Raw genomic sequence first — 22,325 nt, 5'->3', positions numbered from 1 at the left:
GACCTCCAGGGATGAGGATCCCTGAGCTTTCACAAGAAGCACACTGTAGTGCTTCATTACAGCCGTAACAGGGGAAGCTTTCCTAACGTCAACTCAAGCACCCTACTTCTTGCCCTGCACATCGTAGGTATGGAGAAGAGATCATTCCCCTCCTCTTCAGCTTATCCAAGCATATATTCACCCCTCAACTTTCTTTTCTTCAGACTAAGCAATACTAATTCTTTTGTTTGCCAACCATTCTCCCTACTCTTTCCTAGACTCACTTCAGCTCCTCCATTTTTTTCATAAAACTGCAATGCTTAAACCAGACATATTATTTCACCTGAGACCTTAACAGTGGACAGAGGAATGGGAAAATTACTTTACACAAAGGCTAGATTTCTGCTTCTGCTACACACAACAGTGTCTTTTTTGCTACAGCAATGACTCATGTTTACCTGACTCATGTTTACCTTCAAATTCACCGCAAACCTCAGAATCGTTCTCAAAGTCATCTACTGCCCTACACAGAGAGAGGTAATCTACGGAGACCCCAGCACTTGTCTTCACTGAATCATTGTCCAGTTTCTTCAGATCACTTTCCCAAGATCATTTTGAATTCTAATCCATCCCCACAAACACACCTGCAGTCCTTCCCAATTTAATGTAATATGCAAATTTAATAAGCCTTTATTCTTCCTTCACCCATGCCTTATCGAATACACTGAGCAAAACCAGATCTAGGATAAATCCTTGAGGATTTACGCAAAATACCCTCCCATTCCAATAGTGAACCACAAACAACTAGCCTCTGTCTAGTTTCCTGATCAGTTCTGCATTCTATCTGCATATACTCATCACGACCATATTCCACAAGTCAATTTACGTGAATATTAAATGAAACAGGACTCAAATTTCATTAAAATATATCTTGACAGTTTTTCATTTAATTTCTTCCAGTTTGATAACGTATAGACTCAAAATTAAACTCAGACACTCTAACCATCAACAGCTTTTCCTCTCTGCTGAGGACTCACTGGCAAATAAGAAAGCAACAAATTTATTCCACTTGATACATAAGAAGAGTACATCACGTTAGAACTGATTCAAGGATAGAGACCACAACTTTCTGAATCAACTTGCACCTAGAAGGATTTCACCTGGAAACATGTTTAGAAGACTCAGACTTCAGAGATGATGTCTACACATTCAAAATAATGTACCTTAGCCTGGCACAAAAACCTGAGACAGGTAGCAAACAGTAGATTTTTTCCTTGGTTCTTAATAATTCAAATCACTCACCCCATAAATTCACTAGGTGGCACTGCACATCAAGCTGCAACAATTTCTGCATGACCAGAAATTCTAGAATAGCTTAATAAGACAGACCCTGAAGCACCGAGTATATGCACATATTTGTGGCCTCACATAATTATTTCTTACAATAAAGCTATTGGAAACTTCTGTCTGAAGCAAGGATGATCTGTTTGTCACACAATTTGCAGTTTTAGGAACTAAATAATACTCACAAGACCTAGTAAAAGCTACTTTAAGTGTATGCCTACTAAATTCAAAGTCATACATCTTCACGTAGGAATCACAATGTAATCATGAGATGAATTACTCACACAAATAAGGACTAAAAACAAAAAGTATCTGAAGAATCAGATAATATAATAATACATTACAAATTCTACAGCTGTGGTAAGTATTTTAGAAATTTTGCCTTGTAAAGATGTCAGCTTACGGGCTTAAATCCATGCCCAGCCAGCATGGTACTTCGGTACATTGATTTACATACAGACACACCCCATCCAATAGGAGGATTTCAGTAAATCCTTTAAGTCATGCTTGAAGACGACATTCAATTAAGGTCATAACATGGGAATTATGAACTATTATATTATCCCCATAAGAAATAAAAAGAAAACTGAAATAAAGTCAAGTCCTTTATCGGAGAGTTGTGAAACTGTTTCTAGCACCTGAGTATTTCGTAATACATTCTACCAGATGTATCGCGTATGCCAAACCAGATCCTGAGACACGGGGCAACCTCATGGGGAAGGAAGGAGTTGGGCACGTGAGTGCTCCTGACCTGGCTGGGGGCAATCATGCTATCAGAACACTCTTAGGAAGGAGTGCAATGAGTGCTAGTGCTCCCAAGCAATTTGAACAACCAGAAAGTCACTAACATAACTGAACTGGTCGCACTCATTCTGGCACCAATTCTGAGTACTGCTTGCAAAAACAAATGCACTGTAACCTGCAATTGCTGTGGCATCTTCCATTTCAAGCAAATCCACTCAAGTAAAGATCCTAAAGGCATTCCACCTGACCTGTCAGCCAGAAATTACCTTGCCCTTATGCTGTTATCCAGCTCTAACACAAGTCAAGGTATAGTTTTGTATACTTCAACAGACAGAAAGAAAATAAGGCCGTAAAGAAACTTTTTATATAGACAGGCATTTTTACAAACTCACATTTGAGCTGTTAAACTCCCAAGGAATTCTTTCTAAAACAAGGTCCTCCTTTAAAGGCCCGTGTATCATCTATGTTTTGCAAAAAGAAAAGGACCAGCTAACCTAGCATTTTTCTTCACACTAAACAAATTTACTCTCATTTCTAGTATAATTTTCATGTAAGGAAAGTGTTGTCCATATTAAAAATTGCACCTAAGATAAATTTACAATGAATGCTTGGTAACCCACAAAAACAAAACTGCAATAACATGGAATTCTATTCTATGTTAAGAAATAATAGGACACAGTATGCAGTAATAATTTGTTAGTTTTCATTTTGTAAGTATCTATAATTTCTGTAAAATAAAGTTACTTTCTATCCTAATTAGAAGCTCACTATTTAACCTAGGCTAACCGGTAGTGATCTCATATTGCAAAAAAGTTCCTTAGCTGAGATTAACACATGTCAAGATTCTCAAATTTGGATTTCTTTAAAAAGGCACAAGTATACCTACACATATTTACAGTGGGAGCTGAAATGAAGTAGAGCTAATGCTTTTGCTTCAGTTTTGATCCTAAATTCCCTTACAGGATACAGTTAGAATGCACAAAATCATTTGGGAGAAAGTAGGTATCTACTTGTTAACAGGATTACTCCATTCTTACACAAGCCCCTCCCAGTACCTAATTCTCAAAAAGACACACTCATTCTCCAGAAAAGCTGTATTCAGGCATAAATTATTTCTTTGAAAGCATGGTGGAAATAACTGTTACACTAGGTCTAGTTCTGAAACATGAGGCTGCTAACTGAATCAATATAAGCAGATTTATTTCTATTTCTCAAGCTAGTAAACAAAAAGCCAAACGCTAAAATTAAAAAAAAAATTTTTTTTTTTTTGCTAAATTTGCAAAACTTAAGTCATAAAGTAAGCATCAAAAAATTAAGCCACCGAAAAACAGAAGCCATTCTTCAACATGTGGCCATAGGTGTTCAGCAACTACTTTGTTAGGGGTTTTTATAATTTTTGAAACTTCAGCTTAAAGAATTAGCTCATTTCTTGCATTTATGCTGTGCAGAATCTTTTTCTTCCCATTTAAAAAAGATATTTAATAATATTTTTAAAGATATTTAATAAAAACATTTAAAATAAAAATATTTTAAAAATATATTTAATAAAAACACAATGCTAGTTTTTGCTGAACAACGATTACTCTCACTTGGATACATTCTTTAAATTAAATATTCAAGAGACAAAGATATCCAAATTAATTTTCCATGATAATTTCTTACAAAAAAAAAAAAAGTAGGCTAATGCACTACTATTTAGTTACAAGACTACAAACATGAATCTGGCCCAAAGCCCACTAATGCGAATGGAAAAATCTCACACTAACTTCAAAGGACTTGGGATCAGTCCCTATAATAACTACACGAAGAACTTTCCATTTTGGGAGATGCAGCTACATAGCAGCGGTTAGTAAAGTCTGTGTGTCTTTTTAGTGGTTGGAACTTTTTTCAGGAAAGAGTTATACTGGGAAGCAAGTAGATTCAACGGCCTCATAGGTTATTTAAAAAAATAAAATGATAATGTTGAACGTCATAATATGTCCAGGTCCTCAAGGTATCAAAAGACTGGGAGGAACCCCGTATTATGCCACAGTAATCTAACAGGAAAAACATCACCGTAGTTAGAATTCTCCAGGTCTCAAGCTGTAAAGTTAACTTTCCTGTAATCTTTCACAAAGAATTCAGAAATGAAGATGTTCAGCTGGCGTGCAGTTACTGCCGCTGAAGCTGGCCAGCGCTGAGCATTCAGAACGAATGGCTGCACTTCCTGCAAGCTCCTGCCCCTGGAAGCAGGAGGAAGCTCTTCAGTGACCATTTGCATCACGCCCCCACCCGTGACAGTGGATGCTATAATCTACCAATGAGAATCAAAGATTGCATTCACAAAGGGTGAACAACGTGTTCCTTAACTTACACCCCCCAGTGAAAGAGTTATTTAAAAATATATGCTATTGAAGAACTCATTCAGAGCATTTCTGAACAATAAAATGGGTTATCAAAGATATGATGAAATAATCATTACATTTTTTAAAATGCAAAACCCATTTCCTTTTTTTTTTTTTTTTTAAATAGGAAATTTCTGCATGGGCCTTCTTCCACATCCTTCAAATTAGACACTATCTTTTCAAATAAGTAAAAAATACCCGCAGGCAAGGCTCAAGTCACCTGCAGGTTTGTACATCTTCAATCCTGTTTCCATCATTTCAAAAACGTAATTCTTTGCCTTCTTCTGAATGCAATTATTTCACAAAGTGCAAAGGAAATTGGCTAACGGACTATACCAAAATAAACCATTAGAACTGGCTGTGTAAAGTAAGGAAACAAAAACAATGAGAAAAATGTTTTCCTCTCTAGTCATTTTTCAGTAAGAGGAGTTTCATTTGTTCCTTGAACCAATGAAAGACACAAAATTTCTGACAGATTGTGATTTTTAAGTTGATGGTACTGACAGAATTATAAACTACATTTCCTTCTTGGTAGCCATTCAGAGTAAATAAAAAAATCTTGTATAATGGTAACTGTACAAATTAGTCTGGATAGAAAAAAAAAAAAAATGTAATGTGTTCTAAATGCCAAATAACAAAACAGCAAATACTAGACTCATTGTTATTCAAATTATTACAACAAAAACTAAATTCATTCATAAATTTTAAATGTATGATTTATTTTATGCAAAAATCTACATCTGAAATTTTCATTATCTCACTATCAAATTGCAGCTGGCAGTTAACAGAGAATCTGATAATACTTTTTTTTTAAATTGGAGATAACTAGATGAAAAGAATAGGCCATACTAAGAGTAAATAAAATTTAAGTTTTCTGTTTGTTAAAGACAACTAATAATGGGGCTAAATCTCAAGTTAAGTTGCTACAGTCAGAGAAACCCCAGCACTACTGCCAAGTCTTTAATAAAAATGAAAAGGCCAAAGAACTAAATGCAGGAAATGTTTTTTCATTACCACTATATTCAATAAACTTCTATTTTACTGAAATAAAGATAACATAAAGCTAGTTTTCAGCACTCAGGTAATATCTCCTGCTAAATGACATGCAAAATAAAATCAAAATATCATTGTCAAATGGAAAAATGTAAATGTACAGAAAAGCGGCATCTTAATCCAGTATACTTACATTATTGCATTCTCCCAGGAAATATAGTGCAAATCCATCAGCTTTTGTAGCTGCCAAAGCAATAATAAAAGAAATAATTGTACTCACAGTGAGGAAATGGAACTTACACAAGATCTCTGAGGTGAAACCACAGATTCAATTCCACTCAGGACAAACATCTAAAATTCTAAAGGTGAAGGTCTATTGCTGTGTCCCTTGAAACTTCCCAGACTCTACAAAGTTAGAGGTACAAGATAATTCTTTCTTCCTCATTATCATTTACTACATTCTAGAAGATAATCAGAAATAAATCTCTTTATAAATCTTATTTTTATTTCAAGGCCTAATGTCTTTAAATTCAAATTAATTCATATGACAGTATAGAAGTAACATAACATGTATTTACAATAGTCAATCAGATAAAATCATAATTTCTATGAGTAAAATAAATACCATTCATAGATAGTAAGCTATATTTGTCCCTGCCTTAAGATAGAAAATTATGAGAGAAAAAAAAATGTCACAAATATTGCCATAAATGTGTTTCAACACAAACTGTTTCTAAATTCTGCACCTGCCCCACGTCAAAAGCATTGGCACACACGTGGAAGTTTATACTTGTCAGATTTCTGCCAGACTCAGATAGTTGTTTGAAACAGGGTAAAGTCAAGTTCCTTCAACTCTCAAAAGTTTCAAGTCAACCAATCATCATAACTTATTGCTAAAAAGAAAACTCTGAAAGTCAGAAGAGGATATAGCAGCCAATGGTTTTTACCCCGCTTTACACAACAGACTTCGATACTTTGAGTGTAAGCCTGTCTTTCCAACAGTTAATAAACATTTTAACCAGTAAATGTACATACCTGATACCTGCTTTTGATGAACAAACACAAGAATCCATTACGTACATTTCATGGGATTGATTATACCTGTGTGTGGTCAAATCAATTGGCTTTCTGCAATTCTTTAACAAAAGGAAAAAAAATCCCACTGTGCAGTTACTGGCTTATTGTCAACTGTGTAACACCAGTGAGAGTTCAGGGCATGGTAATTTGCATTCAGATTTTAATTCCTTCAGTTGTGATATGTAAGCACATTGAGTTATGAGGCAAATGAGTACTGTAAGGGAATTTTTTTTTTTTTTTTAAAATCTCATCTGCTTTACAAAAGAAAAAAAAAATTACACAAAGCAGACCCTGTCTCCTACAGCTTCTCACTTGCTGTGCACTAACAAAATCCAGTCTGATCTGCTGTGAGGTGGACATCAATATCCAAATAACCACTTAAACAAAATCAGTAAACAGAAGTGGTCCTTTTAAAACATCATGCATATAAACCAGAACTATCACTCATCATTACAAAATTATGAAGTGGCAGGGGCAGTAAAACCTTTCTAAAGAGATGACTGAACAAAGCTACTGGTTCTTCCTATTGAAATCTGAGTACATCCACGCTAGCTAAAAAGAAGCTGATGATAACAACACTTATGTTGTTATTGGGAATATTTTTTTTTATTTTATGTTTTAACTTTCAAACATGCATAGTGTTTTCTTACCACAATAGGTACTTACATCAGATAGAAAAACAAATGGTTAAATAATTGAACATAATTTGAGATCACACAAAAGATACGCCCTCTTTCAGTAGCATCTCAGTTTCGCTTCAAAAGGTGTTCAAGTATACAGTGATATTACCAATAGATTTTTTTTTATTTCCCATATTGTCATTGCAACACCATCATAACTAGAATAGTCTGTTTGCTGGTTCATGTAACAGGGGACTCTAATTTTGGAATTGGTAACATAGCTCGCTCCAAAGATGAAATTCATTTAAGTGCAGTCAGGGATTCATTGAGGGATAGAAGGTGAAGTAAGTTCTTGTCTCATACTGAGACAACGTCCAAAGAAAACACTGTTATCCCTCAATACCTGTCTTTATTAACTAAACTACGTAAGAAATGTTCTGTGCACAGGGCTAAGTAACAGCTCAGACACATTTGATTCCTTTTCTTACCTATTTTAATGATGCTGCTCAGTTCATAGAGCAGTAGTTGGTTATCTCCTCCTGTATCCAGGCGCTGTTCTATGTAGCTGTTTAACTCGTACACTACGCCTTGCATATGCGTATCCTGGTACTACGGAAGCAAAGACGAGAAGAACATTTTAGAATAACTCAGATGTATTTGGCAGGTTCTAAACATTTAAATTAGTTAAAAAAATAATATGTTAAGATTTCAATACCAAGCCAATCACAACTGTCCTAATGCAGCTGCCTGAAGAACTGGGTCACTCTATGCTTCATCAGACATTTGTTCAAACTGCACAAAGTACATCACTGAGCAATTAGTAACTGCCTAAACTTGGCCAAGATCACAGGACAACGTCTCAAGAAGAAACTGAGAGATGTGACAATTATAAGGCAAGTAACCTTCAACTCCTTCCTTTTAAGCTCCTACTCCAACACAAAAGGAGGCAACTAGCTACCTTTGCAGCATCTTCCACCTCAAATTCATGAATCATATGACAGAACTGAGCACCAGAGCTTTGAGGCATTAGCTCAAGGATCTCAGCCTTTCAAATACATTAGCAATTAACTCCAACCACTGAAGGACAAAAAAATCGCATGAGACAAAATCATAGAATCTTTAGAGTCCTTAAGGTTGGAAAAGACCTCCAAGATCATCATGCTAACCACTGTGGCCTAATAGGCATTTATTTCAACTGAAGAAAGCAGACAAAGCCAGAAAGAGATTACAGATCAGTTAGAATATTTAGATGGGAGCAATGGGGTGCTGGTTGCTGCTATGACAAAACAGCATGACATGCTAAAACTTCATAGGAAAGGAGATGCAGCCTCTCTTCTGGGGCCCAATTGCATTTGGTTATCCACTTCCCGAGTCCTGAAATCAAATCCTGAAGGACTGATAAAACTGGCAGTGAATGTGCATGTGTAGCATGACAGCATCACAAACAACCATTTCACAGAAAGCAATACTTGGCAGTAAGCAAAGCTTCATCACCCTGTTCAAAACTGGTAATGTGACAACTGAAGAAACTAATACAGTCCATTACCTACTGAACTCAACGACACAGTAAATTATGTTGCTTAAACTAAAAACGAAGCTGGTGATATTTAGATGAATTAATGCTGCTTGAAAGACTAAGACTTATTCTCCTACTCATTCATACTTTAAAGTCAAATGTAATATAGACCAGTAATGTAAACAGCACTATGGAAAATGCCACCAAAGTTCCAGAGTCTACCCACCACTCCCATGTGTATGTGCACGTATGTAACTCTGCGCCGCATCTCTCTACATCTCCTCTGTCTATAACTTTGAGTAAACCTGTACATGTGACATTTAGTGATGGATTAAGCACACAACTTACACAATATATTCCATGACATAACTTTTATTCCTACTACTACTTTCATGTATTTCTACAACACATGTATTTGTACAACACACTAAGTCATGAATACAGAGCATACAGCAGCACATTTAGGATACATTCACCTCAAAAAAAAAAACAAAAACAAACTCCACCAATAAAAAACCCAAGTGCTAGCTGGACGATATCAACTCCTGATTCCCTTAAATTAAGTAGATCTTAATCTTGACTTTTCAATGGCTCCTGAGAACATACAATCTTTACCATGACCCCTTCTTAAGGCACGATGTTGTATTGAGCTATTGCTCCAGATGGACGTATTAGAACATTTCAGACCTAGGATGTTCAAAATATTCTCAATATATAACAAACTTAACACTTAATAATTCTTTCTGTACATTGATGTGATTATAAATTTTGACAGTGACGTAAGGTCACACTGCATACACGCGTCAGCTGCCGTAAGTCTGGAGTTCACGGTACAGCAGGCCATTACCATTATTAGCACCGTATGGCAGCTGGCAAGCTTCCACTGACTGGCGTCTGTTGTGTCCCACATTTACCATGCCATGATTCTTCAATGGAGAAAACAACAGCGTAGTTTCATGGAAGTGGAATTTTTATACTTATGAAACAGCCGTAAGTAGCCATATAAAAGGAAAACGGCAAATAAGAATCTGTGTTATTCCTGTGTGTTAACCCATATCTGCAGAAGTACGTGTAGCCACGTATCCTAAAGCAACAATAGCTAAGCAAGCACACATGCACAAAGCCTTCCTTCCTCACATGGAAAAATGCCTTCTCAGAACTTGGAAATGAATGCGTATCTCTTTGCCAGTGATGCACAGTCAGAATTTAAATCAAATCTTCAAATGTTAAAGCCAATACATTAAGAGAACACATCATGAGAATGAGCCCACTGGCATAACAGCTGTGGCAGAATAATAACTTTCCCCATAATCAAGCAGCAGTTCCACGTGCATAGTAATTACATAATAAGCTATCTGCCCTTTATCCTCACCTCTGCAACATATGCTTGCAAACATTCTGTAAGCAGGGTAAATCATTGCATGCATCCAAGTTACTAAGAAGACGGTAGCTGCGTAATACATACAGCTATAATACCGCAGATTTCCATTACTGGCAATCTGCGAATCCACAACTGGCCAGATGAACAGAATCTGTCCAGATTCACAATTAAGTAATTCTATGACTTAGATCAATCACCAGCAAAGAATGACTCTGTTATGCTGTAAAATGGTTTTATTTTTATGACAGTGGAGTAAAAGAGGTTTATTTGGTTCTAGGCATTTTACATCAGATACCCACAATTACGTTTGGTTGAAAAGCCACAATATTCTTTATGAAACCATATATTTAACACTGAATAAGCCATCACCAAGCCTCAGTACAAGCACTATCCAACACGATTGCTAACACAGATGTGCACATACTTGGTGTAAAACTTGCTTTAGCAAAGTAGTTCCTAAAAAAAAATATTCAACACACTTTGTGGAAAAAAAAAAAGAGTATTTATTTGTCATCAAGATATAGTGTATGTACTTTTTCTTAACCTGTTATGGTAGTTTAGATTGCAATTTGAACAGTATTAATACTCCTTTTACTTAATTCATTCTTGGCATTGCTGATTTCCTTCTATTAAAGATTCAGTGTCTACAAGTATTTTGGCATATTTACTGTAAAATTCTGAATTTCAGAATTAATTTCATTTTAATTGCATTAAAATAATTCAAGTGGACTAAATACTAGTTTAGCACTATCATATCTGTATCTCACTGGCATCATATTTCTAGTAGCTACATATATTATAATGCTATGAAAAAGAACTAACAATTAAGAAAGGAAATTCTGTTATAAATACTCATACTCAAATTTATGACTATGAAAGGAGGACATTTTTGCTGGAGTTAGATAAAAATATTTCTATGGTTATTTGTCTTTAGAATGTTGTGGTGCAACAGAAGACAGCAACCCCTGACAGGTGATTTAAGAACAGTGCTGTGACTTATATCTAAACAAACAGGCTGAGAATCACAAACATTTTATTCCATGAAAGGAGATACTGAAATATCATAGGGTGAGATGTATTTTAGGCATTCATTCTGAACAATTAAGACACACACAAAAAAAAAAATCAAGGACACAATTTAATATCTAAAGTAAATTTTATGTATGACAAACTGAAATGAAGATTAATTTCCATGCTTTCATGCTTTTAGGGTGGCTCTGCCAGGGGCATTTAAGGCTCCTGCAGAAAAGAAAAAGCCCTTCTGCTGCAACAAAACATCTTCATTAATACATCATAGGGCCAATGAGCACCAACATAATCCAGAAGTTGATCTGTTTTCTCTGTAACTTCATAAAACGTCTTCTGGATAGCAATGAGGATAGCAAGTTCCTGTGTAATCCTTATTCTTACTACAGAGCTCTTTCTCCACAGCAACAATTGCCTGGTTCTGCAGCAGAAACATATCCTTTTACAGACCTCAAAGCGTATACCATTACTGCAGGCTAGGAGGAGTTACAATCAACAAACAGCCCAAACTCCATGTAATGTGGAGAAGGACAGCCACACGTACTTTGGCGATGCAGAACTTCAATGGATGGCAAGAGGAAAACCAACCAAATTGTGAAAGCCACAAAATATGGAGGGAAGTGACCACATCCAGTGAGACTCTTCTTGATGTTGCTTATTTTTCATCTGTAATTTAGGCATCTTAGGCTGGTTTCAGAGGATGTCAGAAGGAACCACAAGACAGAGCTCTTTGTCAACTGACGTGGGTGGCCTCTAGCCGACCACAGAGCTACAAGGGCCCGAGCTATGCCACCTTCTGGGAGCTGGCTGTAAGCCCTGTTCTGTTACAGGCTCAACAGGGAAGGACAGCACAGGTGTTATGCCCAAGAAACGGGAGAACATGCTGACCTGTCATATCAGTATACTCTGAAAACAGACTTTTGGGAAAGCAGGGACCAATTCTTCTAGCAAGAATCAAGCATTTTATTAAAATTCTTCAAGGCTCCTTATCCTTTCAAGTACGATCAGACTGAAATGTAGAGGGGCCCTAGGAAAGCAGTACGGATCTTCATAATCTTCAGGTCCAGCCCTTGGTGCCATCCCAGGCTTCCCGTATTTTGTTTGCTACATGAGGGGAGCGGGGAGGTGAGGCCTGACTCCCACCACTGTGCAGGCTGGCTGGACAGAGGGTGCAATGAAGACATCAGCAGTGTCAAGCGAACTTATGTTAGAGATGTTGTGTCCAGTGCACCCTATCCATTCGCAAGGCACTCTAGAGGTGTTGGAGGGGCCACGCAGTGGATAAGTATAGGATATTCTCTCCATGGGCACTCAAAACTGAGGCCACAAATGTAAGCTAAGACATGCAAATATATATATATATATATATGCAATGCAATTTAAAAAAAAAAACAAACCCAAAACAATAACAACAAAAAAACTGTCTCTAAAAAACTAAGAACAGAAAAAGCTTTGTGAGATCAAAATGACATTCCAAACCAACCAACCAACCAAAACCCCAAAAAGACTAAATCAGCTGTTCAGGTAAAAAGCAGTTCCTGGACCAGGATTAGGATCCATTGGGACAAACAGAGGCTCTTGTAAGGAGCCTCAGTTCTTGAAGTGTGCTAAATCATTAAGAACAAAGGATGCGCATAGGCCAAGGAGATTGTATACAGACACAGCAGTTTAAAAAGCCTATTCTCTCTTGGGTTACATCATGTGTAGTATTTCAGATAACCAGCTAACACTTCAAACCACCTAAATTATCAGTGAATGACAGCAGCAAAACTTGCAGATAGTGAATCCAAGTGATTCTGCACAGCACTTTATACAAAACAATGTCCTTAGGCAGGAACTAGATTTCACCAAACACCTAAGTCATGAGATCTTGAAATGTGACAACAACCTCTCTGCGCAAACTTCTTCAATCTTCTCTTTACAACTGCCAGCTATGTTCTTCCCTATGAAGCATCCTACAGAACACAAGCAGCTGCTAAACCCAAAATGACCAAAGTCTCCTGATAATGTCCAGACAACATAAGCTTTCCTTCCTATAAAACTATAGTCTTGGCAACAAGAGTTATCAGGGAACAGATTTTAAAAATGAACTAAAAAACCTTCAAATAAAAACAAAGTACATTTGTTTTACATACAATTGAGATGTCAGTCTAAACTACTTCACACTAGGTATGCTCAAACTGGACCAGAAGTATAGAAAGACTGGTCTTACATAGGTAAATTCCCAATGCCATTGATACCTTCTTAATAAAAAAATAATTCCCAACAGTAACACTTTTGTACTTCTTAATAACAAGCATTACAGTCACAAAAATAAATAAATAAACTAAATTATTTAATGCCTTTTGTTGAAACACATCACCTTTCCCTTCCTTTCAGGTAGCATTATGAAAAAAAACAGATCCACAGTTACTAACCCGGATTTAAGAGACTCACTCTCTATAATTTTCTGCTTGCCTCCATAACTTATCTTCTGGGAAGATCATCAATACTCAATTATTGTATCCTTTTATAATAAATACTACATTTCCTTGAGGAATTTTGGGATCATTACTTTATTTGCTCACGTAATAAGCAGCTGTTTAAACTGAAGTATATTCTTGCCTTTTTTCTTTTTTTTTCCCCTTCCCCTCTAAAGGAATGCATAACTAGAGAGGAACATCTTGGTGTCCAAATCCAGTCCGTTGCAGGCAAAGGCAGCCTTGTAAGAGACATCTTGTTTAAAAGTAGCTAGACTACTAATTTCATGTGTCATTACACTTGATCGTAATGATTATTCAGATATATAATTTAGAAACAGAAAAGGCCAGACCTGCATGTGTCACAACAGTCACTTACTACTTTAAATGCAAGAAATTATTGTATTTTACTTATAGTAATGTTACTGCTTTTCTGATGACCCATAGGTATAAAAATTAAAATGTTTGTAGGAAAAAAAAAAGCCAAAATATTTAATTAAACCAATAACAAAACTGGGAAAATGACACAAACTTTTATTCAGGTCACTTTCATGTGTATGTAAGTTAGGTTGTGTACCTGTTTGAAATGTATGTTTACATGTACTGCTACACGGTATTTTCACTGGCCACGATATTTTGCATTGTTTAGCTGCACTGACGCCGAGTTCACCTCTTGCATAGAAACTGGTATTTCTCATTTTTTGGGCACAGACACCTAAGTGATAACTGTGTCCTAATAACAGCAAAACCAGATCTAAACTACACATGTGAAGAACCAAAAATATGGATCTGGACTTAAAGAACAAAACACAAAATAAAACCTCCAGAAAGGGAATAAAATTGCTTGCCTGCTTCAAGTCAGAAATGCTGAGCTGAAGGATGTCAAATCCTCAGACCAACAAAATAAAATTAGGGAGAACACGGTAAGCAAGCTCACAGCGCAGAGCTGGTTTTCTGAGGAGCAGTGAGCTTGAAGAGGAAGCTCAGAAAAATCTCTCTGCTCAAAAAAAATCAGAAGTGGTAACCATGGCTGGCTAGAGTAACCAGTTTTGTTTAAACTTGGACACTGGAAAGCAAAAAGTCATAAAGAGCAGACTTAGCTAAGGTGATTAATTTTAATGCTCGTACATAGCCTCAGAGATGCTTTCACATGCATTTGTCTGCTGTCTGTTGTTCTTGTTTTGACGGGAGAGGACACGGGTTAGAACTTGCTCAGTAAATAAAGTTTAGCATTGCAGCACCATACACAGGTATTTATTCATTGTTTGCTCGCACATCAAACACTGCTCATGACAAAAGCAAAGAAGGAAAAATGTGAGATGACATTTGGCAGGACGAGCCCTATTATGTCAAAAGATGCAAACCAGCTCTCACTCTGCAGAGATGGCTCACTAATTTTGAAGGCACACATTTCCCACCCTGTTTACATAGTTGATTTCCAAGCCTTGAAGAGATGGTGAACACCTTCCCTAGGAGAAGGTCCCTGCCAAATAGCCTGCACTCACTGGCATCCAATTCTAATCTTTCCATCGGCTCCTTTCCTGTTATCAAATGGTAACACTGAAATAAATTGCTTCGCTAGTAATAAGAGAGATACATAATGAAAAGCAAAGGATTGGCTTATGAGAAAAGAACATTATGATTATATAGAGGTAACCATATAAGCCGATATTAACTGTGAGGCTCATAAAACTGCATGACTATCTCAATTATATCACCTCTCTAGATTATATAATACAACAGCATAATGAGCTTTATTTTAACTTGACAAGGCTGAATACTGCTCCTCTTTTTAAAAAGCTTTTTACAAAATCACATTCCCTCCTAATACTTCACTTGCAGGCACTCCAAAGACATCATGTACAAAATTAAAAATAAACTTCCTAATTTTCCTACCACTGTTGCTTATCACTACCACAGTGTCCACAAGATTTCCTTTATAAAGAAATCAGCTTATTCAAGCATCTTCTTCTTGTGACAATGGCTGAAATGTCATTTGCATCCCTTCTAAAGGCTGAGTATGTATGTTTGTTCCAGTTCCCCTAACTTTTTGATTAATTTGTCGCAGTCTTCAGTTCTGGGACTGTGCAAAAACATTTAAATCCCATCTTTAATAAGGAAATACTACAAAGAATGAGCTTGCTTTGCCAACGTGTCATAAAAAGCCCAAACTTCTATTAAGGGCTGCACGATGAAGATACATGCAATTACTGCAACTATTTACTGAAAACTCATTTGCTAATTCTGTAACTGTCAGTGACACACTGTGCTGGGTGCTAGCTGGTGCCAAGGCAGCTGCCGAAAGCTCCAAGTCCAAAAAGGGGAAAGGAGAGGATTAAAGTATTATTCCTGTTTCCAAGAATAAAGTACTGTAAATGAGCAAGTCACTTGCTAGGTAATAATTTTCTGGTGTTTATATGGTAAACTTGTGCAAAGTGAATTGCTGTTGGCATCACTGGAGTTTACAAAGCAAAGGCACTTGCCAAAAGGCAGCTTCACTGGAAGTATTGTTCAAGTAAACATGGAATGGAAAGTCATTAAGCAAAATGAACAACAGCTAATTTCACCGTGATCATATCAGGAACATTAAGTATTTTTGTTTAAACTTCAGAATTCGAGGTACAAAAGAGCACACAGTGATCATGGGAAACTTAGCAGCACGCAGAACAAAATCCTGACCATAGTTCACGTAGGAATGGGGTTATTTTTGCCAACTGAAAGGAATAACATGTCTCCAATGCACACTGTTTTCACTAGTACCCGCAAGGAAATGTATCTTTAGTTTAGATACACATGAATGCATAGCCACTTAGTGCTCAAATTCATACTCCTCTGTTTTCGTTTCTTTTGCGGATAAAACAGCAAAAACAAAGTATAAAACTCAGCTTAAGTTTTCTTCATCAAACTAGTTCAATAGCTGGTTTTCTTTCTGAAATCCCTTTGCCTAGAAAACCACTTCTGTAGCTAGGACGCATGGGATCAGCCAACACACATCTGCACAGTGTGCGAGCAGAAGAAACTCAGCGTTTCCAAGGTTGTTCCCAATACTGTATCACAGGAACGGAGATTCTGTCCCCAGTCACATATACTTCATAAATACTGGAATCTAGCACGCAGAAGAAAGTTCACAGGTTCACTGTTTGGTCACAGATGCTCATGAGGTATTTTATAACCAAAGCTGTTCTTATGCCAAATGCACTCTACAGGAATCTCTTCCCCCGCCCCCGCCCTCCTCCCCACCTGTCAGCTACCACGTCAGGCCAACCTAGGAGACCTTTACATCGAACTTCTGAACACCAAAATATTGATGAAACTGCCATTAGTAGACCAGATTTAAAAACAATAAATACTGAAAAGCTTCTTTTCTGTTCTACATATCTCAAAATTTAAAACACATGGAAGGTTTCTCCTGATCTCTCTCTGTTTCAAAAACATGCAATGTAATGCTGACAGTCAAGATTGCTACTTTATTTTTATTTTTCTACTAAGTTGCTAAAAATGGTAAAAGATTAAAAATGTAGCTCCTATACGACAGCGTTTTTCAGAGCTTCATCAATTTTCCAAGTGTGAAACTGCAATATAAACCTTTGAAAATACCGAAATTACCTTCCAATAATTCAAGAAGTAAAATAATTTTTTTTTCAAGAATCTGGACCATTCATCCCACTGCATTTTGCTGATTTTTTTTTTTTAAAAAGGCAAATTAATTACAAGTTCAGTATTTATTGCCCCTAGAACAATCCTATAGTCTTGTATAAAGAGAAAAGGTGGGGCTTTTTGGGGGGAGAAAGGAGTAATCTAACAAAAAATATCCTCCCCCAATTTAATTCTGGTGTCCTGTGTAAGCACAACAGAAGAGACTATTGAAGCAACTGATGTCATAGCATATGACTAAGAATGCTTTAATGTTTTCACTCTACCCAACATTGAAAGATGGAAAAAAAATCCTAGCGATGAAAATCACATTTTTTTCAGCATATTCCCATCTTAGTTCCTAATTCTAATAATATTTTAAACAAGTTGGTGATTTAATTCTGCAATAAATTTCCTTTCATCAACCTTTATTTTTGCTTCCCTATGATATAAGCTTGTTCTTGCAGACATTTTCAGGAATAAAAAGTGTAACACTTCATGACTTTAAAACTCACAATTCTTCAGTCAGCATGAACATGTCTTTTTGTCTTGAAAAACATTACTCACTTACAGAACTTTCCAAATTTAAATTCTAATTTATGCTCAGATTTTAATTAAATTGGCATCTGTTTGAGCTGCTGCTGAAGAAATAGGATGTAGTACAATGATCTACATTATTATATATGGCTTTATTAAAAAAATATTATAAACTAACAAGCATGTTAATTTGTAGTATGGTGCATTATGATTCTCTCCCTCTACTCTGCCCTGGTGAGACCCCACCTCGAGTACTGTGTCCAGTTCTGGAGCCCCCAACATAAGAAGGACATGGACCAGTTGGAGAGAGCCCAGAGGAGGGCCACGAAGATGATAAAAGGGCTGGAGCACCTCTCCTATGAGGACAGGCTGAGAGAGTTGGGGCTGTTCAACCTGCAGAAAAGGAGGCTCTGGGGAGACCTTGTAGTGGCCTTCCAGTACCTCAAGGGGGCCCACAGGAAAGACACGGAGAGGCTGTTCAGTAGGACCTGTTGTGATAGGATGAGGGGCAATGGTTTTAAAATAGAGGGAGGTAGATTTAGATTAGATATTAGGAAAAAAATTTTTACACTGAGGGTTGTAGAACACTGGAACAGGTTGCCCTGAGAGGTGGTGGAAACCCCATCCCTAGAAATGTTCAAGGCCAGGCTGGATGAAGCTCTGAGCAACCTGATCTAGTCGGGGGGGGATGTCCCTGCTCCTTGCAGGGGGGTTGGACTAGATGATCTTTGAAGGTCCCTTCCAACCCAAACTATTCTATGATTCTATTGTACTTAAAAAAAAAAAAAAAAAAACACCAAAAACCAAACTGTAACACTGCATACACATCAAGTGAACAACGATTAATAGCTTAAAAAAAAAAAAACCCAGGGAGAAAATGTTTACTGAAGAGCATCTGAAGCATCATTTGCACCCCATTGACTCCAAGACCTGAAGTCACAGTCCATTCATCTTCAGGAAAACTCTAAGTCAGTGTAAGTGACTTTGAGGGGCTGAGGTGGCTGGGACTAGCACATCAGAGACAAAGAGGGTGACTGGCAGGGCAGACATGAGGGGTTCTCAGGGTTCCAGGGCTTGCTTTTTTTGCCTAAAATAGTTCAAATGTGGTAACCTAGATATGTTTTGTAACTTTGTTTTACAGAGGTTTAGGTAAAATGTGAATCTATTTACCAAATTTAAGATAAATAAAAGCAACTTTCTTCCACAGGAATAATTGTGGCTTCTGAGATTTTTAGGCAGATCTTTAATTACTTTGAAATCAAAGCAATATATACAGATGTACTAACAACAACAGTCTTTGGTTGCACCGATAGGGATTTACTCAACTGCCATAACTGCTGAACACTATAGGGTGACCAAAAACCATGTTACAAATTAAGACATGACTAAAACATGTATTTGCACCTAAATTCTCAACACTTACACATCCATAGCAGATCATGCATATACACAACTTCTGCTTGAACAAACTCATTTTAGACACCACATAATCTCTTTTTCATAGTCTCCTAAGAAGTGAACTCCAGTTCGCCCCTCTGCCAGCCCTCTGCTCTCAGGGTTACCAAACAGAGGCTTCCACTCCTTCCACACCCTAGTATTTTCCAAAGGACTTTACTGAGAGCAAGATCATCCAGCCAGCTTTTGCAGTCTTTCAACAGGCTTTACTTTTAATACGTGTCACTATTGTGTTTCTTCTGGGAACATGAAAAGAGTTTATGCAAGATATTCAAGGAGAGGAGCAAAACAGGACTATGATTTCACCAAAGAACACGTCTGGGTACATCTGAGGGCAACAGATCCTGTACTGATCTTTCGTAATACCCAGCAAAGGCACTAGTTTCTAACAGATCCCCCTACCTAGTCCTCAACCACAGACTGATATTCTGCAGGACACAATGCCAATCAGATGTAAGGCTAGCATTGAAAATCTATTACTGAATATGTTTTTTAAGACTTTCATTACATTCCATACAGTACTCTGCAAAATACTTCAAATTAAAGAATTTAGCTCATCTGCACCACAGCACATCTCAAAGGGAGTTATTAGACAGGGCACATTCCTTCCCCTGTTACCTCTTATGCTTGCCATCTCTTGATGGCAGTAACACTGGTTCAATAGTCTGCTGTTACGCCTAAGCTCGAAGTCCCATGATTTTCCTGATTTCTGTGAAGTACCTTTTTAAAACTGGATCACAAAAATAGCACTGTGAGAACTCTTAACTTGTTAACACAAAATACCCTTTAATTTTTTTACAGCCAATCAAGTGTTCTTAATATTTATTTTCCTTATTAACTGTTCTCTAGTCAGTCAGTACACCAATGTTTTTTTCTCTGGAGATTCACTATGCCCAGGGAATAGAGTCAAATCTTGATCAGAGACTGCATAAAAATCATCTCAAGTCAAGACTGGCCTCAGACACTACAATGCTTTTTAGAGGGTTCAGAGAGTAGCACTTACCCTGCTGACTTCTTTAGGAGTCGATTCATCTAAGAGGAAACAAAACAAACAATTAGCACTCAGGGAAGTTTCTAGACTGAATGAAGAACAAGATGCCACACATTAAACAATTTTTGCACCACTGTACGAAACCACTTACACAGTTCAATAAAGTAATTTAAATATTCTGAGATTGGTGTGCATTTACAATCTGCTCAGCTTCTAAATCTGAAAATTAATTAAAATTAAGATATTCAAGAATTCTGCTCTGACTTAATAGAATACAAGATGTTCCACATTTCGTAAGTCAATTCACAGGCCAGCTAAACCTGTGAGTCCTATATCATTCTCCTACACTCATATTACAGTTCAGTAAGACAATTTTTAGTATTGCAGAGTCTGAGAAGTAAAAGCCCTTTGCTACCAAATATACGTCACCAATGTCCTACATATTTGAGCAAGCTGGTGAGTAGATTTAGACTTTCTGTTCTGAAGATCAAAGATGCTATTTCTGTTGACTTCTTTGGATGGGAAAAAAAAAAAGCCTTGTGACCATAAGAATACAAGAATATCATTGATGTCATCTGGCATAACATGTTAAAAGCACATAGATTATGAAGCATCTAATATATGTATTTAATATAAATATCTGTATGTATATATGTGCACACCCCCTCATTATTACCTTTTGTCCTTTCAAATGCAAGCAGTCTCTCATGCATTTTTTTTAAATTTAAATATGTAAAAATAAACATAAGTACAATATCAGAGCACTAGCTAAAACATTGAGTGCTATTTCTGAAAACAAAGGGAAAGCAGTTATAGAGCAAGAACGCATCTGCCACAGGAAATGTTTCCAACTTCCAGTTCAACCACACCAACAGCTGCTTAAACGCACCCATACCCACCTCCAGTTCGTTAGATTTTTCTGAAAATATGAAGGGACCCATTTGTAACCTTTCATTTGATACTAGGAATACAATTACCATGCTTTGGAAACTAATTCTAAGTCACCAAATAGACTTAATCTCACAGAGAAAGACCATACGTTTATATTTGTGGCCCTTAATTTATACATATTTTGATGATCTATACTGAGAGTATTTTCAGATATCTCTGTCAGATACAGACATAGTATCACCTAGGCTGCTTTAAAGCAGATACACCACATTTTCTCCAAAATCATTCCCAGGTGAAGGAGGGATCTCAAGGTGCCCCTTGAGAAGGGCACATTTACAAGTATTTCAGTGTTGTCACTGGCAAAGGCTCTTCATATCTTGCCATTTAAGATGAACTTTCAAACAATAAAGCAAGAAAAAAAAAACATTTTCTAGAAAACAGATTCAAGACTCAATTTCCAATGGAAGAACTCTCAATAATCATACCAATTTCTCCTCAAAACTGAGTGATACCAAGTAAAACAATGTATTTCACAATTATGATTGAATATTAGTCTTTTCTTACCCCCAATTAAATGATACACCAGAAATTTACACATGCAGAACACAGAGATAAACTCAGTTTAGCTGTTTAAGGTAGTATTGCTATTTGCGATGCAATGTATAACACACATTCAGCAGCGTTCAGTGATCACAGAATCCTTGAGTGGGCAAATCTACATACTAGCTACAGGAACAGTCAAAGTTAGACTCAAAATCCATCTCCCCTACTACTTTATTTCTGCCAGTGAGCAACAGAAAACTGAGTAATGACGTAATGATATGATGCTTCTCCTGGAGTATATTCAGTATACTCTCAGTTTTCAGTAACCAATGCATCAAACATTTCTTAAATCAGTGATGATATTTATCTGTTTAAAAGACTAGGACGAGGTTTTGTTCCTCACACTTCCAGATTATGAACTGGTGGGAAAACCTGCAGATATTTTTAGGGGAAAGAGGAACGCCAAAGACGAGGGGGAAAAGGAAGAAAATAGCATCAAATACTCTGTTAATGCATCTAGAAGCAAGTTAAATTACTACACAATGAGCTAGAAAATAATTTTCAATATTAAAAGAAACAAAGGGCCTAACAAGAGACTTTTTTCCCCCCGAGACTAAAGGAAGAAACATGCCCCCATGAACCTGGACTGAATCAAACTGATTTTTCTGGAGATACCCAGGTACACGCCAAGTGACGGGATGCACGCGCACCTCAGTGCTGCCACCACTTTGCTGCGGTTTCATCCATAGCGC

The 22,325-nt window shown here is 36.9% G+C and overlaps 1 protein-coding gene across 1 annotated transcript in view; it reads right to left on the bottom strand.

Moving 5' to 3' along the window:
• The window catches only part of PDE10A (phosphodiesterase 10A), a 187,448-nt gene that overhangs the window by 57,374 nt on the left and 107,749 nt on the right, over nucleotides 1-22,325 (bottom strand). Inside the window, exons 3-5 of the mRNA XM_086743459.1 lie at nucleotides 20,152-20,180; nucleotides 7,630-7,750; nucleotides 5,638-5,687 (exon numbers count right to left, since the gene is read on the bottom strand). Of these exons, the coding sequence (XP_086599585.1) occupies nucleotides 5,638-5,687; nucleotides 7,630-7,750; nucleotides 20,152-20,180 (200 nt within the window). The remainder of the gene's footprint in view (nucleotides 1-5,637; nucleotides 5,688-7,629; nucleotides 7,751-20,151; nucleotides 20,181-22,325) is intronic.

This window comes from Chlamydotis macqueenii, chromosome 3, assembly GCF_036417535.1.
Source record: "Chlamydotis macqueenii isolate bChlMac1 chromosome 3, bChlMac1.mat, whole genome shotgun sequence".
NCBI lineage: Eukaryota > Metazoa > Chordata > Aves > Otidiformes > Otididae > Chlamydotis > Chlamydotis macqueenii.
Note: the sequence above shows the minus strand (reverse complement) of the source record. Positions and strands in the feature narration are given on the sequence as shown.